Below are 19337 nucleotides of genomic sequence, written 5' to 3'. Positions count from 1 at the left end.
TGCTTTGCTAGAAAGCATACTTCTCAGTTACCAATGACTCTCAAAAAAAAAAAAAGTTTAACACAGCAAGACTGGTACAGACTTTTAAACACCACACTACTCTCTGTATACATAATGAAACCTCTATTCAAATGCTCTACTGTTACAGACCAACTCTTTAAATTAAGTCTGTTCATCCAGAGTACAGGACAGTATCACGAAGTAACTTTTGACAGAAAATCCTGAAATCTTGACTTCCAACAGTCCTGAGAGCAACTGTAACTGAAGCAACACAAAACAGAACTACAGTTCAAAGAAACAATCAGTTTGCTTTCCTTTACAGCAGACAAGCTCTTTACTCTCACCAAAAACTACTGAAAAACACAAGAGATGGGTTACAAGGCAAAAAATAATTAAGGAAGAAGGAAGCACCCTCTCAAAAAGATATCAATTAAAAAGGAAACATTCTGAAAGCTCAACTCCTTAAGCTGAATTTCAGGTGACAGGAGTCACAAGAAGAAGGTGTAAAGAAGCAGAGTTTCAAAAATAGAGTTATTCTCAGCTGCGTATTTGATGAACACATCATAGGATCAGTGAGAAAACACGAACCTCTCCGAAGAAACAAAACAGGTGCTGTAGTCTAACCAAAGACAATTTAACATCTGCTCTGCAACACTTCTGTAAATTGCTTAGAGCTTGTTAGCTGTCTGACCACATAATTTTCACTTTAAAGTGTGAAGACATATCAGATACACCGAACTACAGTTTAATTCCTCCCAAATGGAATCAGTCCAAAAATTACAATACCAGACGAGTTCATACGGATGGCCAGTTAACTCACCCAGAAGCAAAAGAATAGGGGTTTTCCTACACATCAAGCAATGTTAACCCTTAACTTTCTCAGTGGGGAATTCTATAGAACTGTAAATACACAGCAGGTTTTGCTGAGATCATGTCTTCACTGATGGAATTTCTATACGTTTTCACCTGGTGATCCTTAGTTTTAACAGTACAGAATTCAGTTTCTTACCGAGAACTTTCAGAGGAGCTTTTTCTAGGTTCAGAATAGCTGTTCCAAAAGGAATAGCTAATGTTGTGAAATTGTTTGCATCACTCATCAGCGGGCATTCTGGTAGAGTGAGATACAGCCTCAAAGCTTCAACATCTGGTAAGGAGCTGGTCAATTTGGGAATAAGGTTCTTTTCCAAACTAGCTGCCACCTACAGCACATCATAAAATTCAGCTTATTGTAATGCAACTGTGAATTCAAACAAATACCCATCTAGATAAAAAAATAATCTAGAACACAATCATCAGGAGTTTCAATTACACATTTAGAAAAAAAGACAGTATATTAAATATTAATACACACAGATACAATATGCTGATGTGTTACCTAATTGACACAACACCACACAGTTTTACATATTTGCAGTTGATATATTACTGAGTAAAGGAAGTTATTAAAAGGGTCAGAGTAAGCATAACAACAGTACTTCTGGATAGCTATAATGCAGAAAGATAATCCCACACATAAGGAAAACATGCAGCACAAACCTGTTGCGATATATGAGCGTGGTCAGGCTGTATAAGTTTGTGAAATAGTAGTCTAGCAGCATTCATATCAACCCCTGAGAACCTAGCACTGGTTTTGTAATGATCATCATTGCTGAAAAAAAAAAAAAAAAAAAAAAGAAAAAAAAACACGCAGAGAAAGAGACTGAATCTTGTATTCTCAGCAACTCAAAAATTTCTGCCACCTTGAATTTTTAGGCCTACTTACTAAGGAATTAAAACATGAGAGATCATAGTATCAGAATTCCATTTCTTATATGACCTTTGAAGCAACTGAAAAAGATCTTCTCTAACTGCAAGACAATTGTGTAGAACCACTAGGATCTAAACCAGCCCATGCAATATATTCCCCTTGAATTATATCTAACCTGTGGCTGAGAAGTAATAAGTTTTGCTGGCTTACGTGGTAGCAGCCAGGTAGCACACGCTTCCAAATCGGCAGAAGACACGCTGCCTTTGGGCAGCTGACAAAACCACATAGCAGTAAAGGAGCTACAAGTTTAAACTGCAGGTATCAGAGTAACGGTAAGATAAGGAAATACCGGGAAGAGCTGAAACAAGAGACGCTAGGAAGGGAGCCACCATTAATTCTGTTCACAGGAATACTTGTTTAAAAAGCCTGACCTCTTACCTCAAAGCCAAAAAGCTCCCATTCAGGCACCCAGCTGAGGAGAATGTTCCGTCAATTTCACTGAAATTGTTTACATGAAATAAGTTACATTTATTTTGTTTTCTTTTTACAAGTTAACATTTGCAATAAAAAAAAATAAATTACACTGTATAAAGGATGGAACTCTGACTTTAATATGACTAAATGACACCAGATAAAACCTCCATTCAAGACTCCATGCTTATGACAGCTCAAATCAAAGCAAGTCTTGGAATTTGTTTTTAATTTCTTTGCATCCTCCTTTATTAAAGTAGAAGCCATAATCTTGGAGTTGTTCTCATATTCCTTTACATTCCTTACTGTCATTTTTCAATGTGCAACTAGATACTTTAATCTTGTATAGTCATCTATATTGTGACAGAGATGACAGACTCAAGGATCTAAACTACTTGACAAGCACGTCAATGAAAGCACAGCAAAAACTCTGTGCCTAATAAAATCACCAATTAAAAATAGCTTTGCTATGTACATAGAAAACTCCACTAATGCCCAATTCATAAGTAAAATTAAAAAAGACAACTTCTTTCCTCAACGTGACTTACTTAGCTATCTCTACAGGAAGTCTTCCGGATGGGAAAGTCAGCAATCTTTGAATAAATGTTTCATTCACAGTCCAGATCTGCTTCAAAAAGTCAGGATACCTAAAATCATCTGGTGGCACCATGTTCTAAATTTTAAAGAGAGCATAAAGAATCAGGCACACAAATTTGATTTCCAGAAAAATCAGTCCTGTGGTTGAGCTCTTTACCTCTTCTTTCACTGACAGTTTGCCTACCCAGGCCATTACTGTGAAAAAAGCCCAAAGATAAATTTACCATATTCTAGCAGTTCTGCATTCACTGTGAAAGCAGAACATACACTAAAACCATCTAGAGTAGCGTGTTAATTCACACCACAGCTTACTTCATGGTAAACTCCCTAAACATACAAGTACTTTTCTAGATGAACACTAAACAAGCTTTACACAAGAGTAGCAAGCACCTCTTCTCCCTAGTCACCATGAGCCGGTTAGCTCACTGCCAGGCTGTGAGCATACAGAAAAAAACCATATAATTTTTTGGACAGCGGCTCTCCCACCACACCTCCATCTGACTCCTCTGAGAATGAATCATGTTTTTACTGCATCATCAGATGAGCTGCATTTTGATGTGCTGCTCATACCGAATTAATTCCAGTAAGATTTCTAACAGTAAAGAGGAACGGAACCAAAACCACTGTTTTGAGTGGGAGCACTGGTTCAAAAAGAGATGGCAAATAGTAATGAAAATAAAGCTGAACTAGTAAAAGGAAACATATCTCCTGAGAGTGCAGTCTGACAATACAGCTGACTCAGTATAACGATGACTTGCCAAAAATCGATACTTCTGATCCCATCCTACAGGATCAGGATGAGAAACCCTCTTGCTGCTCCCCTTGTGTCCAGCAGAAGAGTCATTTCCACCCTCAAGGATACAACTGAAGGAACTGAGCTGCCCAAAAAATAACTTGAGAAAACAGATTTTGGCTGAGACCCCTTAACTACTCAGGACACACAAGTCCCAGGAGTACAGTACTCGCATAATTTTGAAAGAAATTAATACAAATTACTAAACTAAGGAGTACTAAAAGGGATACTTTTGCTGCATTAAAATTCATCTGTTGCACATACTTTTTGTGCAGAGCAAGCCACAATAACCGCATTCATACAATCTTCAGTTCACTTTAGTCAGTCAGTCAGAATCTACTTCGGCGATTAGAAAATTGCACATGATAAAGTTTTTAAGAAAGTTCTTCTCTAACAGAGCAGTTTTGAGCATGTATCAGTAATTTTTCCAGTCTGCACCTGCTAAACAGGCCTCTCTCAAACACAGCAATAGTTACCACAACTCGATCAGAATTGCCAAAAAACCAACCCTAGAAAAATTGTTGATTCTGTAGAACCAGAACAGGTTGTGGGAGCAAAGGGTTGCTGCAAGCCTCACCTGTATTCACTTTTTCTTCATAACATGTTTCCCACTAAAATCTGTTTTGTTTTGTGTCCAAATTAATTTCCACCCCACATATTCAACTCTTGATGCTTCATTAATCCCTATGGTCTAATATCTGCTGGGCTGTATTGGAAATAGCCCCTGTACAAATCCAGTCCTGTATCTTCATCTTGTTTTTCCTCCCGGCTCGTCCTCTAATAGCATTTCCTTTCCGTCATACACCCCCATTGCCATTTTTACTGTAAAGTCCTTCTAGACTTTTTTTCCCTGTACTAGAATTTAAGCGAATCAGTTCTCATCCTTTTAAAACTCAAGTTTTAAGACCAGCGTAAAACTCTATCACATAACAAATGATGTCACCGCTTATAATTTTTAGCAAAAAGCTCCATTTTTGTTTCCTCATCTTTGTGGTACGCTAAAATGGCTACAGAGCAGAAGACAGTAAAGCTGCAGTCAGGAGTTACTGAGGAGGGCTCTACAGGGGTGAAGAGCTCAAATATTCAATCACATCTTCCTTTATGAAAGGAAAAGAAGTGCACACATCCATCATTCAGGAAAAAAAGCTTATGCCAAAAAGCCTCAAGAGCTTACTGACAGCCAACACTCAGTAACCGGATCCAAGTCCTCCAACTGCTAAATTGACTTAGTGTCTTGTGCTTCCACACTGCTCTAATGAACTTTAGAATGTAGTCATGCACCTTCAATATGAAAATCTTTTACAATACATCAGAAAAACTAAAGTTTAACTTTAACAGACTTTGGAACCAAAGTATATTTAATCTGTTACCTGTGCATAAAAGTAGTGTGCAAAACTTTGGTCCCCACCAGAGAAAATTCTCTTCACACAGTAACACTCCTCACTGTCTGCAATAGGAATAAAAACCAGGCAACTGTGAAAATGTGAATTTGAGAAATGATTAAGACACTGCAATCAACACTCAATCAGAAAAAGGTTCCTTCGCTGGGTAACCTCGCTGAAGCAGATCTTTGCAATACAATAGTTAAGACTACCTTTAACTAAGGTAAACACTAACAGCTCTAAGTTTTAGCTCTATTGCTAATGAAGGACCTAACCCAACAGCACAAGTAAGCACGTATTTCCTACAGCAGAAATGCACATAAGGGAACACACCACAATGAAAATAAACTGTTTGGAAGAAAGTGATTCTAGCCCATATTTACTTTAAATCTCAAGATTTGTAAGACACTATGAAGGAACAGGAAACCAAGAAGTAAATATGCCAGATATTGCTTACCTGTGGTTTTCGGGCATTGAGTACTATAAGGAAGCCAGTTTCCTTTTACTGTGAAGGGACTTTTCCTATTACTGGTTGTTCCTGTGCCTAATTGCCCATTACCTCCAAGTCCAAAAGAATAAATTCTTCCAGATGAAGGAACAAACGCAGTAGTGTGCTGCCTAGGGCAAACAAAATTCAGTAACAAAAACCTAAGCATTATAACGTGCTTTGTGCAGGCCAGCCTAAGAATTGTGTTAAACAGTATGTTAAAGGTCCTGTAGTATTCAACGCTCCACTTCTCTATTGGCAAAGCACTGCCACTGGCAATACTCCATTTGTACTCCAGTAGGCAATACTTCACTTTCATGGAAAAGTTCAGGGAAGGGAGCTGCCAGGTTCTGCCTTGAACCCCTGCATAGCCACAGTCTGACCTTTAGAACCTATCTCTAGACATTCAGAAATTTGAAGTTTCTACCCAAATGCCCACAACTCTTTTCCCCTCCCACCCTTCTCAACTCTACATGCCCTCTCTCCTGTCATGAGCCTGAGAATAAACAGTATTGAATTTATGTAAACTATTAAAAGGGAACATGTCCACTCAATGTCAGCTAAACTGCTAGAAAGATAGCTTTATATTTACATATCCTTTAATACAAACAAGAAAGTCTGCCCGTCTTAAACAGTTTTGTTGCTTCCCTCATTTTGTCTTCTTAGACTGCAATTCTTTGGACAAGAGCATTTTCACATTTCCAATTTCTTGGGTGCTATTATACATATATACGTACACAATATATAGAGTAAAAACCCATTAGGACCTGGAGTGCCATACAGTACTACAGGTATTTCACAAAACAAGTTATGTTTCCAAAATTTACACTTATCCTCAGTGATGCTCATGTACCTCCCCAAACACACTTGGTTTTTAGGAGGAAATGATAAAGCAATAAACAACACCTTCACACTGATTATTCACACTTTCGTTTAGAAAAATCAGAGCCTCTCAAATAGTATAACTTCCTTGAGTTCTTCTTTCAAATGTTTTTAAAATCCCAGTAAGGTCTCTAAATATCTTTTGTTAGAGACCATCTTGTCTTCCCTAACCACAAAGGGTCAGTAAAAAACCACTTCATATTGCAATGTATACGAGTTTTACACAAGGCAAGTTATTTATAAGATTCACAGTGCTAGCACAGAATAGACCTTACCTGCCACAAGTGATCTGCGTGACAACACTGCCCATAAGTTCAAAAACTTTCCTTGGGTTTATCTCATGGCTGGTAGAGTTATGACCCAACTGACCATAGCCTCCAGCTCCAAATGTAAAAACCCCACCTTCCTAAACAAATAGATTCTTTGCATTAAAATGACAGTATATCTCAGAACAGGACACGTAACAGAAATAGGCATTTAATAATGTTTAATTTAGTTTGTCTGATGATTTTGGAGTTGTGGGGAAAGGAGAGAAAATATACGTGCACCAGAGGGGCCCTGAGACACAGAAGGGTCACAAGGTAATTGCAGTTATGAAAGCGTGGCACGGCTATCAAGTATTACCTTATTTGTGTTAAATCATGACCTTGTAATTTCCGTACTATTATACAACAGTCCTGCCGCTAACTTGTCTCATTAATAGATACTAATCCTCATTTTTCCTCTTTTCCAGTTTTCTTGATGAACTACAACAGTATATAAACTCACACTATTAAAAAAGTATACTTTGTCTTTTAAATTCTGAATATAAATTTTAAAGCAATTACCAAATAGGAAGCTGCCCTCCTCAGGCAGGTAATGCAGAGTATGACTGAAATAGTCAGCTTTATTATTTGAAAGCTTAAGAAACAGAGAATTTCAACACTGTCGTAAGGCAAGTAATTTTTTTAAAGTGTTTTTGATTCATTTAATCAAGAAATTAATCAAAAAACTCTTTAATGAAAGAATGTTAAATCAGAAACACTTTCAGAAGTTATACAACTTACCTTACAACAACTTTGAAACCTTTCACTTTCAAATGCTTTGAAATTGTAAAGCTCTTTCTTTCAATTCTACTCTGCATCAGACTGGACCTCTGCTGGAAATCATCATTAAAATGGCAGCGTCCACTAAGAAAAACCAACAGCCTCATCCACTGAATCAGGACAACAAACTGTGATGGGCTTTTCTGAATTTCAGAAGGACTTGACGAATGCTCACACATACACACAGTTCTGTCTACAAAAGACATAAATCAAGACCCCTTGTTCTGCAAGGCCTATCACACAAGGGAAAATGCAGCTATACAAATGGGTAGCATAAATCATCTGTCAAAACATTTACGGTAAATGCAGTATCTTAGCCGAGTCCATCAGCTTTAAAGCAAGTTTGAAGTTAACTTCTACATATTAAAAAGGGAAAAAAATTTGGAACGCAAGTTACAGATTACTGTTTTCTTCACATTTCCTATTTCCCTAACCTCGCATCACTATTCACATTTCCTATTTCCCTAACCTCGCACAATGCATCACTACCAACTTCAGGATTACAAAGTTGCCACATCTTTTTCCAGTTAAAGCGAGAGAATATTTTAGGACAAAGAGCAATTGTTTGTGAACAGTCTTTTTCTTTCACTGTAGAAAACTGAATGTGTGTAATCAACAAAAGTGCGACCCGACTTAGGCAGCTCATATTCTTCAAAACAACTTTTAACTTGTTACAGTGTAAAAATTCAAATTAACACATTAAAAAACCCCACGCCTTTTTCAAAAGAAAAAAAAAGTATCTGGGTTTACTTTGGGAATAAAATATTAAAAATAGTTACTTCCAAAATTCTAATGCCTTCTACAACAATATTCTGAATTCAACAGATGCAGACATGAAATGGATATTTAGTCACTTGCCCAAATCTTGATCGGCCAGAATTGTTTTCTACTGCTACCAGCAGTAAGCTCAAAATATTCTCTTTATAAATCAATACATTTTATTGAGAGTGATGAACAATAGGAAACGTCAAAATGTAGATATACTGATACAAATCATACTGATTTATACCTAAATGTTGAAGTCTAATGCAACTATCAAAACACAGAAAGAAAAGTACAGGAGTCAATCATTTAAAGTAAGACATGTATGTGTTGGTTTACCTACCACAAAATAAACATACTTGTCACTACTTGATGCTTGAAATACACTATTCATCACTAAAATGAGTATAGGAAAAAGCACCAACATTGTAAGTTCTATGTTGCTCCTAAAAGTTTCCAAATAAGTTTAAAAACAAGACTCTCAATAATGCATTTAGCCAACAGTTCTGTATAAGCCAGTTTGACATGTTTCAGCTCTCTATTTTCATCAGTTCTACATCTCTGTACGAAGGTGCTGCACTGACACAGAATATATGCCTTTTTTCCAAATCAGCCTTGAAATAAATGACCAACTTTTCATAGAATCTCACACTATAACACTTACTAGTGGATTATGCAAATCTTCCATTTCTTCTATCGGTTTGCCAATAGTAAGTAAATAGCTGCTGCGCTACAGCAGAGGGAGAGAGGAGTGAGAATATGTGAGGGAAACAACTATGCTGACACCACGGTCACCAGAGGAGGAGGGGGAGGAGGTGCTCCAGGTGCCGGAGCAGAGATTCCCCTGCAGCCCATGATGAAGAGCATGGTGAGGCAGGCCGTCCCTGGACAGACCACAGCAGAGCAGATATCCACCTGCAGCCTGTGGAGAACCCCACGCCGGAACAGGTGGATGCCCAAAGGAGGATGTGTCCCTGTGGGAAGCTCAAACTGGAGCAGGCTCCTGGCAGGACCTGTGGTCCCATGGAGAGGAGCCCATGCTGGAGCAGGTGTGCTGGCAGGACTTGTGACCCTGTGGGGGACAGTCCGTTCCTGAAGGACTGCACCCTGTAGAAGGGAACCACACTGGAGCAGTTCGTGAAAAGCTGCAGCCCGTAGGAAGGACTCATGTTGGAGATATTCATGGAGGACTGCCTCCCGTGGGAGGGATCCCACTCTGGAGCAGGGAGGCAGTGTGATGAGTCCTCCCCCTGAGGAGGAAGGAGTGGCAGAGACAATGTGTGATGAACTGACCACAACCCCCATTCACCATCCCCTTGCGTCACTCAGGGGGAGGAGGTAGAGAAAAATCAGGAGTGAAGTTGAGCCTGAGAAGAAGGGAGAGGTGGGGGGGAAGGCGTTTTCAAGATTTGGGTTTATTTCTCATTACCCTACTCTGATTTAATTGGTAATAAGTTACACTAATTTCCCCAAGTTGAGTCTGATTTGCCTGTGACGGTAATTGGTGAGCGCTCTCTCCCTGCCCTTATCTCCGCTCACAAGTCTTTTGTTGTACTTTCTCTCCCCTGTCCAGCTGAGCAGGGCAGTGACAAAGCGGCTTTGGTGGGTACCTGGTGTCCAACCAAGGTAAACCCGCCACAATAGCAAATAGTAATTCACTAAGAAAACTTTAAACAACCACACACTCCAATCTCCCCCAGCATTTAAATTCAAAATTAACTCGGTCTGATTAGCGATAACAGGAATGCTAGAGGCATTACAGTCCGAAAACAGCTAATCTCTTTAGGATACCCTAATGTATATTGCAATATCTGCATAATTTTAACAACACAATATGCAGCACCATATCAAAAATGCTATTTTGTATGCTCAATTTCACCAAATCTGACAAAAATTTAAAACCACTGAAAGATTTCTTGCATTTGGTAAGTTTTTTCAGATATTTAACCATTCTTCCAGTGTTTCCTCAACTTTATCCAATAAACTTCGAAGAAATTTCATGCAGAACTTTGTTTATTATTTCCTATTCAGTTTGCATCTTCTCCTGAAAATATTAAACATATCAAAACATAAACATATCTTTAAATATTGTACCTTTGTAAGGGCAGCAGTATGATCTTCTCCACAACATATATGAACAACCTTCTGAGTCCTCAGTGACTTTAGCAGTGTAGGAACATACCTGTCTGAAAGGTTTAATAGAGCAGCAGATGGCTTATTTTGAAAATAAATAAATTAAAAAAATCAGAAAAGAAATAGTTTTGCCCATTGATTCTATTTCAGTTCCAGTCAAAAAAGCACTATAAATTTGTCAGCATAATGCAATCATTGTGACTGAGTTTATGTATCCTTGGGATGCAAGTGTTATTACAGAGAGAGACTGCTATACTGAACTACTTTGTAGCAAATAGCCTCATTTTCGCTAGCATAAGATCCTATGTCAATATGTAAATCATGAAATATGGAACAGTATGTTAGACCTGCCATTGGCCCTGAGAAAAGAAAACAAATGACAGTTGTTTTGAGCTGTTTATGTGCTTCACGCTTTTAAAGTGTTCCTGTAAGTTGGTATCAGTTGGTCATAGTTCAGTATTACTAAATGTATAATAGAATGGAGCACTGAATAATTAGGAAGCACAACTAACCTCCCTCCATCACCAGAGCAAATCAACTTTGTCATCCAGTAGCAAAAAGGCAGTTTTTTTAAATGTTAATGCTGACAACTTAAAATTTGTGAGGCCCACTAAGATGCCTGGAAAAAGCCCTATCAAGACATTAAAAAGGGATTTTAATGAGAAGTGATGCTATATTAAAAACTGGGGTCATACACATTCCAAAGAATATGTAGAAACAACTGAAGTCTCCCATAAAAATGTGATTTTTGAAAAGTACATGTAATTTTATTATTACCTGAGTGTGACCGGATTTAAAGCATTAATTTGGATACACATTTTAACTAGAACACATTTTTCTTATTTTAAGTGGTGTTGAGAACAATGAACCAGTGAGAAAATTAGAATTCATGAAACTAGCATGTGAATAGTGTGCATGTAAAATTAATACAACTAACAAAGAAACTATTATTTTCTAACCTAACCTAACCTCGTTTTAAATCATTAATGAGTATCAACATCCTAGTAGAGAAAATTTTGGAAATGGTTAGATGAAAATCCCGAATGATTATCAAAAGTGGCCTGAGAAAGGAAGATACCCACATCAGTAAAACACATAAAAGTGTCTACTAAAGACAACCAAATAGTTTTGACAGATTACTGGTTTTGTCAAGCAATTTCACCTATGTAAAATTCAGTTCAAACTCTAACTATTGCACAGTATCTTAATTCAATCCCACTCAAAAAGTTTAAGACACAGAAAAGTCTAGAACAGGGAAAGAAAACAAGTCAAGCAGGCTAGAATTTCAACATAACACTGTCAGAATTTTCACTACACAACAGCTGAGGAAAAAACTCCCTTTTGCAATCTCACGTGACACCAGCATGCTCTGACAGTATTCAACCGAGGTTTGTTCCGCCTGTTCCTTTTCTAGCAATACTGCTGTCTTTAGATTCACAAACCAAGACATTCAGCACGAAATTTTACTGAAGTAATGTTTACTTACCATTATCATCGTTAAGACCCAGCTGCCCAAATTTGTTGCGTCCCCATCCAAAAATGGCTCCAGAAAGAGTTAATACAAAACTATGAGCTCCTCCTGCTGCAATCTGTGCAAAAGGGATTCCCAGCAGAGATTTAATCACATGTGGGGAGTTTTGTTTTTTATACTCATAACCTAAGCCCAGCTGGCCATATTTATTTTGTCCCCAGGAAAACACTTCACTTGCTGTTTAAAGGAAAAAAAACAAACAAACAAACAACAAGAAATACAATCAATATAGTTTAATTATATAAAGTTTATTTACTGTAAGAAAAGCTGAAAGTTAGACTCAATCTTCAAGTATTTTTGAGTTTGAAAATGTATACAAGTTACTGACTTTTGAAACTAAGCATTCTGCTGTAATTTGCAGATATTCAACTCAAATATTTAGTCAAACTCAAAGTAGTTAAATCACATTCAAAACCCTAAAAACTGCTCTTATCATTCCTGTTTCAACAGTGTTAGATAAGTTGAGTGTGGTTATTACTAAGCAAGATGCCGTTCCACTGGGAGTTCCACTACTGCATACATTTTTACGCAGATATCTTGTTGAAGTGGCATACTGGACATGCAAAAATTTCCAATTCCCAATCACAAGCCTCATTTAAGCTTTTATATGGTAGCATAGTTAGTTTTCACATACAACTTAGGTGACATATATTTTAAATTTTAAAATATTGTATTAATTATATGATCAATGAAGCACAAAGTTTATAACGTCATCTGATGCCTTACAAAGAAAAAAACATTTTGAAGATTCACAAAGCAGAGCTCTTTATGCTAAGATTGCCTCCAAAAGAAAACGTTCCATTAAACAACCAACATTTTGCCAAGATGTTTACTATCCTAAAGATCAACACCTAATCACAAAGATTTTTGCTTTTGCTGATGAGATACTTTTCAGACTGTGACATTACCTTCAAACAGTAATGTTTCCTGTGTCTCTCCTACCTCCATCTTTCCAATAACAGTTTTATCAAGATAGGAAACAACAAAACCCATCCCCTGGAGTACAGGTCTCATATTTTATTTATTTAAACAACAACAAAACCCAAACAAAATCAAAACCAACCAGACAAAAAAAAAAAAACCACCCCAAACCACACTTTTATACAAAACAATCTTCCCATCACCAAATAAATCCTATGCCAATCATTTATAATCACATGAACAATATCCCATATGCAGATCTAAAAATACTACAAAGTCTCCTCTCAAAATGCCCCATTCAACTGAGTTTATCCCATTTTCCTCCCTGGGTGGCTCTACTTTTACAGCCACTTGCTGTACTGCAAATATTTCTACAGGTTCTCTTACAACCAGAAAAAAACCCAAAACAAAACAACACCCTACAATGCATGTGAAAGAACAGAAACAGAGCTGCAAATCCATGAATTGGCAATCGGATAGTGATGCTGTATTTGAAGCTTGTAACTTTTTAAAAACACTGAGTGAATTTTAAATTACAAACTTCTATTACATTCTTGCATCTTTGACCAATAGAACGCTTAGCAGCACAATTCTGATACTCCCCACATTCTGCTGCTGATCTTAACCCAGGCAAAGGGTTATACGCAATCTGTCTGCCTGTCCTAAAAACAAAGGAATCTCACTAGGTTGTAACGGTAAAGATGCCTGGAACACATAACGGCACAGAAAACACTCAAGATGAGCCCATGAAAAGTCATGCACAGAATCAAAGCACACAGAGTCAGTACAAACTATTCTATTTAAAGAAAAAGAAAAATCATTCTGTACAATTAACACCTCCCTTCCTGCAGCTTATTTAATTTATATTTTAACCACACATAGTCAAGAAACACTGTCAAATTTTCCAAGCTTTCTGGAATCTTTGTTTTGAATTTCTAAGTTTCCATTATCCTCATACAGCAGCCACTTCTTCCAAATGGCAGTTTTGGCCACAACTCTCCTTTGTCACGATGAAACAAACAAGCAGGAAATTAAATTTACATTTGTTTCTGGACAGCTATACCAACTAGCCCCAGCAAAATTCTGAAGACAGATGTTTAAACCTTTCAAAAGGTGGGCTATAACGTGACATTACATCTTAACTATAGAAGCACCAACAAACCAGAGGCTTCGCAATAGAAATGCAGACAAGGAGGTCGTTGCCTTCAAGCCTCAGTAACTTGCAGTTACAGGATAAAACAAATGAGTGACAAAGTAGCATGCTAGCAGGAGAAAGAGAAATAGGACCAAAAAAAGGAGAGAAACAAAAATGAATTTAAGAAGGAAGTTACATGAAAGCAAGAAAATAAAAAGCAGAACAACACAACACTTGTTTGTACATTTGTTTTTTAAATTCAAGCTTCCATCATTAAATTACATTTCCCCTATCAACCTGAAAGCCCACCTGTGCTAAGTGGCTGCACGTTTTAAAAGTTTCCTTTTTAAATAAAGGCAAAATAAATGTTGAAACCTTTAGAACTACCTGGTAAGAAATCACACAAAACTTCAGAAGAATTTGGCTTACCTTTTGAGAGTGCTAGTGAGTGGTAATAACCACAAGCAACTTGAACAATTTGGATCTCTGATAAGCTTTTAATATTTCTATTGGGGTAAGAAAACAGAGGAAGAATTAAGCTACTAAGTCATGGTATGAAATATAAAGTCACGCCAAAGGATAATATACAAAAAGTGAATCATTTTCACTGAAGTATATATGAAATTAATATAAATATCCTAACTTTAATTAGAACCTATTTAGTAAAGTCTTAAGACAAAGTTGCTTCTTTTCTAACGCTTTCAAGGACAGGTTCTGTTTTATTTTCAAATTAATAAAGTCAGTAACAGACCATAATGAAGAACTAGGGCGGTTCATGTGCTAGGAAGATGTCACACAGCTGAATGGAGGAAATAAATATGGGATGCAAGAAGAAAATGACTCTTACTTTCTAATTTCCAAAAGAAAAAAGGTTTTACAATCTTCTTCATATCAGTATTAGATATAAAGCTTGAATTACTTTCTGTTAAAATCTGAACACCCAATTCTTCACCTCTTTTCATTAACTTCAATCAAAACTTCAGTTTACAGAGCCATTAAGTATTGCACAATATTATAAACAAGTTGCAAAAGTGCTTTAAATCTAGTATGCTTTCAACTTTTGATGAGAAAAACGAGTTTCTAGAAGGCCTGCGGGCTTTTAAATTTGATACAGAAATAAAAAACCTTTATATTAGTTATTTATATCTTCCATATTTATACATATGTCACAAACTGCTAACATAAACTTATAAATTACTAATGTTTCAAGGAATTGTTACTTTCATGTGTCTTTTTCCTATGTAGAAAACAAAATTAGAAAAGAAAACCTCCGGCTTGCAAACACACAAACTTACTGCTACAGACAGTTCCACTGATTTCAGTGAACCTATTCAGTAAAAATGTGGACTTCAGCTAGCTGCAATGCTTACAGCGTTCTGAAAACAAGCAAGTGAATCTGGCTAGCGTTCATTTTTAGAACCATTATTTGATCACAGCTAAAAAAACTTCAGGGTGAAAACTGAAGTACAAAGATCAGATAGCAAACGTACCTTCTTCAAATATACTCCCACATCTCGTTTTGAAAGTTTAACATTCTAATTTCTCTTTAACTTCTCTTAAATGGCAGTTATCAATCCCCCATTCACATTCTTAAAATACCCATCCTACTTTTCCAACATAACTCTTGTTCTTAGTAGATGACTATTAAAAAAAAAGAAAAAAAGAAAAAAAGAAAAGAGAAAAAAAAAACCCCAAGAAACCAAACCAAGCAAACCCGTAACACAATTCTCACATAAGATGACTTTTTGAGAAAGGAAACTGTCTGCAGCACGCAAGCGTCACAGTTAAAGTACACTTTCTAATGCGTGTTTTTAATTATAACAGCAGAATAGCGTAACCAATGTGATTTAAGCACTTTTAAAATAACTTATCATATACTAATTATTTTTAACCTGGGCACTCTGATGCATTCCTCTGTTCCTGGCAAGCCAAGCTGTCCATCAGTAGCCAGACCCCAAGCATATACCTGACCTTTGTCATTTAATGCAAGAGTGTGGGCTTCTCCACATGACACAGCTACAATATTTTGGGCATCCAGCGCACCAACATGCTCTAAAAAGAAAAGTTGTTTAAAAAAAAAGTTACTAACAAGCTAGAGTTGTTCGAGACAGTTATACTTAGTAGCAAGATATCAATTGAAATGACACAGAAGTAAGCCCAGAAGTCTGTCAAAACATCCTGTATTTAAAATTAAAAGCATGCTATTCTAGGAGAAGTAAGTTAAATCTGACACCCCAAAGTAACCAAAGAACAACTGTATCTGGAGCAACGTACAGAAGTGCACAAAAACTGCAGCTTGATCGTAACGGTTCTTTCTAATCTTGCCATCAGAAAACCAGTGCAGAAACTCAATTAACATTAAGGTCAAATAGATTACTGTCAAATGACTACACGTGTAGACATTATGTAAGAGGAAAACATTCTACCACAGCAAATTAAAGTCACCTATTCATTATTAACAAAAAAGCCTGCAAAACAAGGCAGGGCAAATTAAAGACTAAAGCTACTGATTTTGCAATGAGTTACACAATGTCCTCTTTATAATGCAAAATACTGTAGAAACAGATCCTAAAGAGTAATTTTTCTAGATATACAGTGCACGCCTCTGAAAAGCAGACACTAAAATACCTGTGATTTTTTTCCCCAGTAGTCTGCATCAATACCATTAAATACAGTTGGAAAAACTCAAAAGTTTGTTTTCACGCTTATAATTTGTGATCAGAAGTCTAACGTTTTTATTTCAGCAACAGTAAAGTGGAGAAATATCACCAGGGCCTGTCATTAAGGCTGGAATTTTCAACAGTTCCCTTAAATAAGGGAGCCTGCTTGGACATTTCATGCCCAGTTTTCAACCACACAAATTCTATTGCTGCGTAAGAATGGCACACCACCGAAAAAGCCTGTGTATCATCAATGTCACACGCACTGTAAACACAGCCTAGCATCGCCTAAGTCAATTTCAAAACAGTAGCTAACAGTATCTGCAACATGACAGGCACTCAGTTTCCAAAATAAAGTAACAAAGGCAGCAGACATCAGTTCATTTTTTTTAAAAAACAGCTGGTCTGATTAAAGAGGTTACCCCACCAATCCAGGCCCATTACGGCCTCCACCGCTCTGCCAGTGGAAGAGGTCACGCAAGCGCTCTCCAGTTCAGGCAACAGCATGCAGATTAGCTCAGACTACCTTCACCACCCACTAAACTAGTCAGGCTGACTTCACCTAATATGGATTAAGGAATATTCACACAACCCCTATGGCAAGCAGAGCTCTGTGGGGAGGAAAGAGGGAAGGCACAGCTAAATAGCGCCACTGGTGATGCGGAGGTGGCAAAGACACGCAGTCAGCGACAAAATTATCTTCAGTTAGCAGAAATACATTCAAAAGAGAGCGTTCACCCGTTTGTACAGATATTGAGCTTCTTTAGGATGCGCAAGTAAAATTATCTCAATGCACTGACTTCACATTAGAACATTCAACAGTATTGTTGGTAAACTCTAGAGGAAAGAAAAACCAGGTAAGAGGACATTATAATCCTCATGACCACTGTGTTTGAGCTTGTTAAAAAATAAATAATTAAATTATAGTAGGTGTTTGTCCATTACATATGAAAGCTCATACAAGGCTGTTTTAAAAAACAAAAAAATCAGCTATTTTTGTTGTAACTTTCAGATTTAAAAGACAGTTCAGCATCATTTTCAAAGTGGGTAACAAACATTCAGATTAAGTTTGACAAGCTGAGTTTCTATTCATGATCATGAAGCAGATGTTTGCAGAGGATTAAAGTTTATCAGTTTTAATATCCATTTACTGTTTCCCAGTAGAAGTCCAAATTCGTTCTAAAAAGTTACATATCAACTACACAAGAAAATCTTTACTTGGCACCAAATCTGAAACTCTGAATAAACGAGAACTACTAAAATACTGCATAATACCTTGTTTCCATTTGAAATATTTGTATCAATTATTCTGCCAAGTAACTTGTAAAATTGCTATAGCAGCGATTAGAATAAACTCTTACTAAGCCTTTTCAGTTTGCTTACGTTGTGCTACAAGTACTGTCAGAAGCACTGTTCCATATCTCAGTAGCACGCAGACATGACTCACATGCACAGCTCTGAAGGGAGCCCATGTGCACCCTCCTCTGCAGTCCCTGCAAGATGTTTACCCACTTCTGCTATAGAACTGCACTAGCAGGAAGCAGAAATACGCATATAACATAGATAGGAAGAAAAAAGCCCAAAGCAGCTTTACATCGCATCCTTCAGGCTTTCCCAAATGCGCTTCCTATAGCACTGCATATGCTGAAAAGTCTCTTGTCAAAAGTTTTATTTTTTATACTTAAAAAAAATAAAATTAAGAAGGCTTTAATCAGACCTGCTATCCATCACATGTTAGATGATTAAAAATACAGAGCATGTTTCTCAACTACGGTATGCCAAATACTCATTTCTACTATACTCCAGTAGCCAGACCTATACATGTATTGAAGCAGGTCACCTCCCCTTGAGATTAAAAACAGCCACTGAGTCTCCCACGACCTTGGGTAAACTGATGCCATGCTGGAAATAAAAAATAGTGGCACTATCCAGCTGCACGGCAGGCAAAAATATGAGGGGACAGCCATGTTTCAGAGTTGGTTGTTTCCAACCATCACAAGATGCAATCCAAGCAAAGGAATGCTTTTCAAGTTAAAAATATGTCCATTCTTGGAAGAACTACTACGCGTACAATTCAGCACAGGTACAGACACTGGCACTCTTGGGTCTGATGTAGCATAACGAAACCAAAAATACATGCACAACTACACACATGCTCCACAATTCATTACTTCTAAACTTACCGGGTCTTTTCCTGGCTTTTTCATGCCCTAGTTGTCCTAGATCATTGCACCCGCATGTATAAACAGTCCCATCATCCAGGACAAACACAGTATGTCTCAGTCCACATCCTACATCTCTGACCCTTTTATTTAAGAAAAAGTCACTTTTTCTGGGTTCTAAAACAATCTCTTCATCAATTCCACCCAATCCAAGCTGTCCAAAAGATGCATTTCCCCAGCACAACATGTTTATGCTTCTCTTGATCACAGAGATCTTCCAGCTTCACTTTTCTAGAATATCCTGTGTAGCTTTTAAAAAAAAAAAAAGGAAAATGTACAGTTTAAAGAAAATGTACAGTTTTTCAGTGCTTTCCCTAACATTTATCTTATATAGCAGTTAATCCACAAGTTCACTTTTTATATACCAATATATTGAACCACTCAACAATTTTAACTTAAGAGTGCGATTTACTTTCTTGGGCAATATTTACATTAACTCTGCAGTAAAATGCTTTCCTTCCCATTTCAGATACAACTTTTAAGATGTGCAGGTCCTCAGGTTTATAAAACTTTGTTTCAAAAATTTAAA

General features: G+C 37.1%; 1 protein-coding gene across 3 annotated transcripts in view; it reads right to left on the bottom strand.

The window, feature by feature from the left end:
* HERC4 (HECT and RLD domain containing E3 ubiquitin protein ligase 4) overlaps positions 1-18995 on the bottom strand; it is a 32829-nt gene extending 13834 nt beyond the window's left edge. For all 3 annotated transcript variants that reach the window (XM_009893991.1, XM_009893997.1, XM_009893996.1), the window contains exons 1-12: positions 18770-18995; positions 15819-15978; positions 14356-14432; positions 11826-12047; positions 10301-10392; positions 6635-6765; positions 5448-5608; positions 4979-5055; positions 2767-2891; positions 2186-2245; positions 1537-1648; positions 1010-1199 (exon numbers count right to left, since the gene is read on the bottom strand). In XM_009893991.1, the coding sequence (XP_009892293.1) occupies positions 1010-1199; positions 1537-1648; positions 2186-2245; positions 2767-2891; positions 4979-5055; positions 5448-5608; positions 6635-6765; positions 10301-10392; positions 11826-12047; positions 14356-14432; positions 15819-15978; positions 18770-18995 (1633 nt within the window). The remainder of the gene's footprint in view (positions 1-1009; positions 1200-1536; positions 1649-2185; positions 2246-2766; positions 2892-4978; positions 5056-5447; positions 5609-6634; positions 6766-10300; positions 10393-11825; positions 12048-14355; positions 14433-15818; positions 15979-18769) is intronic.
* Between the last annotated feature and the right edge of the window lie 342 nt (positions 18996-19337).

Source organism: Charadrius vociferus, unplaced genomic scaffold (assembly GCF_000708025.1).
Source record: "Charadrius vociferus isolate BGI_N301 unplaced genomic scaffold, ASM70802v2 scaffold611, whole genome shotgun sequence".
NCBI classification, from domain to species: Eukaryota; Metazoa; Chordata; class Aves; order Charadriiformes; family Charadriidae; genus Charadrius; species Charadrius vociferus.
The sequence above is the reverse complement of the archived record's forward strand: the minus strand, read 5'-3'. Positions and strand labels throughout refer to the sequence as shown.